Source organism: Mustelus asterias, chromosome 25 (assembly GCF_964213995.1).
Source record: "Mustelus asterias chromosome 25, sMusAst1.hap1.1, whole genome shotgun sequence".
NCBI lineage: Eukaryota > Metazoa > Chordata > Chondrichthyes > Carcharhiniformes > Triakidae > Mustelus > Mustelus asterias.
The window spans coordinates 30,773,930-30,779,929 of record NC_135825.1 but is presented as its reverse complement, the minus strand read 5'-3'; the positions used below and the strand labels follow the sequence as shown (position 1 = coordinate 30,779,929).

The 6,000-nt window shown below is 43.7% G+C and overlaps 1 protein-coding gene across 1 annotated transcript in view; it reads right to left on the bottom strand.

The window, feature by feature from the left end:
- Positions 1–1,495: 1,495 nt before the first annotated feature.
- Positions 1,496–6,000, bottom strand: part of LOC144479272 (innate immunity activator protein-like) — a 62,825-nt gene continuing 58,320 nt past the window's right edge. Inside the window, exon 10 of the mRNA XM_078197943.1 lies at positions 1,496–1,882. Within this exon, the coding sequence (XP_078054069.1) occupies positions 1,799–1,882 (84 nt within the window). The 3' untranslated portion in view covers positions 1,496–1,798. The remainder of the gene's footprint in view (positions 1,883–6,000) is intronic.

Sequence of the window (6,000 nt, the reverse complement as noted above, 5' to 3'; positions counted from 1 at the left end):
AACTAATCCAGTCTTTAAGAAACAAAACAATGGGAGTGGAGAGAGCATCAAGACAGGCTAAAAAGATGTGTATTGTCTCCAGACAAGACAGCCAGTGAAACTCTGCAGGTCCACGCAACTGTGGGAGTTACAAATAGTGTGACATAAATTCTGATTCTAGGATCGCATGATAAAGACTCAGGAGGAAAAAAGCAGAAATATTTATGTGAAATAGTGTGACATAAACCCAATATCCCGGTTGAGGCTGGACAAGCCCTCCGTATACACAGGATCTGCTCGGATGAGGAGGATCGCAACAGACACCTCCAGACGCTGAAAGATGCCCTCATAAGAACAGGATATGGCGCTAGACTCATTGATCAACAGTTCCAACGCGCCACAGCGAAAAACCGCACCGACCTCCTCAGAAGACAAACACGGGACACAGTGGACAGAGTACCCTTCGTTGTCCAGTACTTCCCCGGAGCGGAGAAGCTACGGCATCTCCTCCGGAGCCTTCAACATGTCATTGATGAAGACGAACATCTCGCCAAGGCCATCCCCACACCCCCACTTCTTGCCTTCAAACAACCGCACAACCTCAAACAGACCATTGTCCGCAGCAAACTACCCAGCCTTCAGGAGAACAGTGACCAAGACACCACACAACCCTGCCACAGCAACCTCTGCAAGACGTGCCGGATCATCGACACAGATGCCATCATCTCACGTGAGAACACCATCCACCAGGTACACGGTACATACTCTTGCAACTCGGCCAACGTTGTCTACCTGATACGCTGCAAGAAAGGATGTCCCGAGGCATGGTACATTGGGGAAACTATGCAGACGCTGCGACAACGGATGAATGAACACCGCTCGACAATCACCAGGCAAGACTGTTCTCTTCCTGTTGGGGAGCACTTCAGCGGTCACGGGCATTCGGCCTCTGATATTCGGGTAAGCGTTCTCCAAGGCGGCCTTCGCGACACACGACAGCGCAGAGTCGCGGAGCAGAAACTGATAGCCAGGTTCCGCACACACAAGGACGGCCTCAACCGGGATATTGGGTTTATGTCACACTATTTCACATAAATATTTCTGCTTTTTTCCTCCTGAGTCTTTATCATGCGATCCTAGAATCAGAATTTATGTCACACTATTTGTAACTCCCACAGTTGCGTGGACCTGCAGAGTTTCACTGGCTGTCTTGTCTGGAGACAATACACATCTTTTTAGCCTGTCTTGATGCTCTCTCCACTCCCATTGTTTTGTTTCTTAAAGACTGGATTAGTTGTAAGTATTCGCATTCCAACCATTATTCATGTAAATTGAGTCTGTGTCTTATAAGTTCTGTTTGTGAACAGAATTCCCACTCACCTGAAGAAGGGGCTCAGAGCCTCGAAAGCTTGTGTGGCTTTTGCTACCAAATAAACCTGTTGGACTTTAACCTGGTGTTGTTAAACTTCTTACTGTGTTTACCCCAGTCCAACGCCGGCATCTCCACATCAGTACAGTTAGCACCATGAGTACAAAAGGATTAACATAAATAGTCCAACAGATGGGGGAAAAGAGCCCATTCAGAAAAAAATGAATATTAATAGTTACAGCATATCCCAGTTGTGATCCTCAGATTTATTCCAGAAACCCAAAGCAAAAGTTTTATCACTGGGAGTGGCAATCCGTAAGCAATGCAAGTTTGGACAAATTTTGCCATGTGCCTTTCCTTCACCAAGGAGCGTGATTGCTCCCTGGTAATTGTTATAGATAAGTCGGTTCATTCAGATGATCAGGAACTTTGACTTGTGGAGGTTAGTCCTTAAAACTGGCTTGCAACTTCTGCCTCTTCTGACACGTACCATTGGTTTTGAGGACATTCTTTGATCCAGTGCTGCATGTGCCTCTGTGGAATCAAGAACACAGAATGATAAATGCATGACCATCTCCAGCTGAACCTTGAACCCTCCCATATGGCAGGTTTGGTGGTGGGGGCCATTTATCAAGAGTGGACCGGGTGAGGGACATTTAAATGGAAGGGGTTGTCACCATTTTCACACCAATTCTGCACTGGAGGACCTTGTTTTGATTGGGTAATGATCTTCTAAGGAAAAGTGCAGTGGCACCAAATGCAGTAAGATCAAAGGTTCGAAAAGCAATAGACCTTTGCACTGCAGTCACGTGAACATTTGTGAAGCTGCTTTATAATATTAAGTTTGGTGTATATATATAGGCATAGGACATGAAACAGGGTAGTTAAAACAAGGTTAAAAATACTTTCTATCGAGAAAGTGCAATAGGAAAATAGGCATAGTTCCAAGGAAAGGATTTTTTATGAGACTTTTGAAAACAGCTTCTGAAAGAACAATCATCAAAGTTGAAAAATAAGGAGCAAACTGCTGTCAAAGAAGCTGAGGATGCATCCAGAGGCATACCTGGAGCAGATCAGCAAGGCAAGTTGTAGAGGGATTTTAAGGCAAAAAGAAATTGAAATGAAAATAAAACATGTTGTTCAGTCTTCAGCGTTCAGTCTTATTAGCTGCGTGCCTGAACAATATGGAGTTACAAAGCAAAGATGAACTCAGATGACCCTTGAATTGGAATGTGACCTTTGGACTGGCATAGCTGTAGAAATTTGCATGCACATTTAACCCTTTATCCTACATGGTTCCCTTTATCTGGAGCAAATTACACACCATTTTGTGTTAGCAGAATGTATTGTTATTTATCAAGGATTTAGTTCTTTAAACTCTGAAACTTATGTTTCCTCCCTCCTTCTGAAGGTTTGACTGTGGCTACACGTCAATCCAGCAGCACCCACCCCTGTGCTTCATAAGTATGTCCACTTCTCATGTATGGCCATTGTGTGTTGCCAGGTCATGCAAACAACTGGTTTCTCATGCTTGCCTCCAGCTGATTCCCACTTCCAATTGTAACTGCCTACTTTCTGCCCCAGCAATCATCAGTTCTTTGCCCAAAGGCAGGTCTGACCCACAGCGCCAAAGTCTCCACCATGAGGAGGCAGGTCCTGAATCTACCTCAACCGGAACAGGGATCGAATCTTGTGCTGTTGTCACCAATCTGATTCACATTGGCTGTCCAGCCAATAGCCAACCGGCTCCCCACGGAGTCCAGGTTGCTGTTGCAACGTGCAGTTTTACATGCATGTTGTAACCTGGAGCTACAAACAGTGATGGAAGAGGATCCAATTTTCTTTCTATCATTTGGCTGACCAGGAATCTCTCCCGCTCTTACTGCCTGCCTTTGGCATGTGTTGGATGACACTCAACCTATTTGGTCACATAATGAACATGTCTCCTTTGGCCAGTAATATTTGAACCCGGGGATGATGGCTCAGTGGCTTGGGTGCTACCCACTGCATCTCAAGACCTCCATCCCAGCAGTGTTTCTTATGATTCGAGTCAAAACTTGTTTGTTGTTATTAATCTTTTGACAACTACTATTTTCCCTCGGAATGTCTGGAAGGTAGAATCATGCAATCCCTACAGTGCAGAAGAAGGCCATTTGGCCCATCAAGCTTGCACCGACAACAATTCCACCCACGCCCTATCCTCGTAACCCCATGTATTTACCCGGCTAATTCCCCCTAACACCAAAGAACAATTTAGCATGGCCAATCCACCTAACCCACACATCTTTGGACTGTGGGAGGAAACCAGAGCACCTGGAGGAAACCCACACAGACATGGGGAGAACATGCAAACTCTGCACAATGACCCAACACTGAATTTAACCCAGATCCCTGGTGCTGTGAAGCAGCAATACTACCCACTGTGCCACCATGCTGCCCTTTTTTGACAATTGCCCGTGAATTTATACAATTAGTTTCTGACACGCTAAACAGGCTGGAAATTTTTATATTTGGATGTCTTTTAATGTGTTCGAGAATGATCTTCTCACATCATAATGCTCAAAATGATGGGAAGTAAAATTCCAGCACCCGGCAAGATCGTTTTTAATTTCAATGGTACTGCTCTCTGTTCTAACTTGCTTTGTATGCTACCAGTATAGGTTGCTAAGTAACACTGCAACGTTTAAGCATGCAATAAAATCCACATCAATTGAGAAAGGATGACAGTCTTATCTGATATCAACTTGCCCGAACACAAGTGGATCTTCTACTTTGAACTAAATTTGAATTGCTCAATTAAAAGGCTTCATGCTGGAAACTGTAGCACTGAGAACAATTCTGAAAATAAACTGTAAAAATATATAGTAAATAGTTCTATAAACTTTGATATGCTACATGACTTTGCTTGTGATTTTGATTGCAAGTAATCACAGTTTTTGACACCATTTACGTTCATTTCAGGTTTTCTGGATTGACTCATCAAACTGAGTGGTTTATCTTTCTTCTCCTTAAACAAAACTGTTTTCTGATTTACTGACAAGATCAATGATAATTATTTACCCAGGTTGCAGTAATTTAAGTTCACGGACCAAAAAGACAGATAAAGAGTTAAGAATGAACAGGGACTTAGTGAAAAAAAAGCAGAATGCTCAGCAATAATAAAAGAAAAGCAGGCTGCATTAAAGGTGAACTATTGTTCTCAAAGTATGTAGCTAGTGCTTTTTTGTTAAGGAGTTCAGGTCATCTCTGCTGGTGGGTGTGCTTTAATGAACATTCATTTCATCCTTATTATTAGTCTCTTTATATTTATTCTTTTAGCATGCATGTTATAATTTGCATAAAATACAATTTTTATTCCTTGCTGTGGCATAGCTTGTTTTTAAGGTTTGAGCACATTATTATCTCATTAGAGAGAGTTTGGGGTTCTTTGAACAAGCTTCTGCTGAGACTCCACTGCTATAACACTGCTGCCAGTGAAGATGTACAGTGTCTGCAGCAATCTTGCCTTTCAGACTCTTACTAAAAAGACAAGGGACCAACCTTTGGGATGTAATGATGGTTTTATCCAAGCTCTTTCATGGGATGTGAACGTTGTCCATCCCTAATTGCCCTAGAACTGAGTGGTTTGCTGGGCCATTTCAGGGGGCAATTAAGAGTCAACCACATTGCTGTGGATCTGAAGTCACAAATAGGCCAGACCAGGTAAGTACAGCAGATTTCCTTCTCTAAAGAACATTAGTGAACTGGGTGGGTTTTTACAACAATTGGCAATAGTTTCATGGTCACCATAAGACTTTTAATTCCAGATTTTTATTGAATTCAAATTTCACCATCTTCCATAGTGGGATTTGAACCCAAGTCCCCAGAGCATTGCCCTGGATCTCTGGATTGCTAGTCCAGTGACAATACCACTATGCCACCGCCTCCCCAAAATCAGAAGGTGTAAGTATTGCTGCCCTGATAGTTTATGTATCGCCATACAGCTTGAACGCAGTTCTTCAGTGCCACAGTGGGAAGAGAGGAAACAATGCCACGGTAGCACAGTGGTTAGCACTGCTGCTTCACAGCTCCAGGGTCCTGGGTTCAATTCCCGGCTCGGGTCACTGTCTGTGTGGAGTTTGCACATTCTCCTCGCGTCTGCGTGGGTTTCCTCCGGGTGCTCCGGTTTCCTCCCACAGTCCAAAGATGTGCGGGTTAGGTTGATTGGCCAGGTTAAAAAAATTGCCCCTTAGAGTCCTGGGATGCATAGGTTGGAGGGATTAGTGGGTAAAATATGTGGGGGTAGAGCCTGGTTGGGATTGTGGTCGGTGCAGACTCGATGGGCCGAATGGCCTCCTTCTGCACTGTGGGGTTTCTATGATTTCTATGATGAATGCCTGCCTCTTCTTGTTCCCTTTCAGTGAGAGTGAAGTTCCAGTATGGCATAAAAGAACATGTGCTCAAACATTTCTCCTTTGTGGTTTAGAATACCACAAAGACTTCCTTTAGTTCATGTACAACTTCCAGTGTGAACTTTATGGTGAATTCTGTGGCAAAACAGGAATTCAGTAGCTGCTTGCATTGTCACCACTAACAATGTATCACTTGTCACCCTGCCTTAGGCAGGAGGATATGTCTCTTCACTATCTCACTTACATTAATTAAGCTGGTCA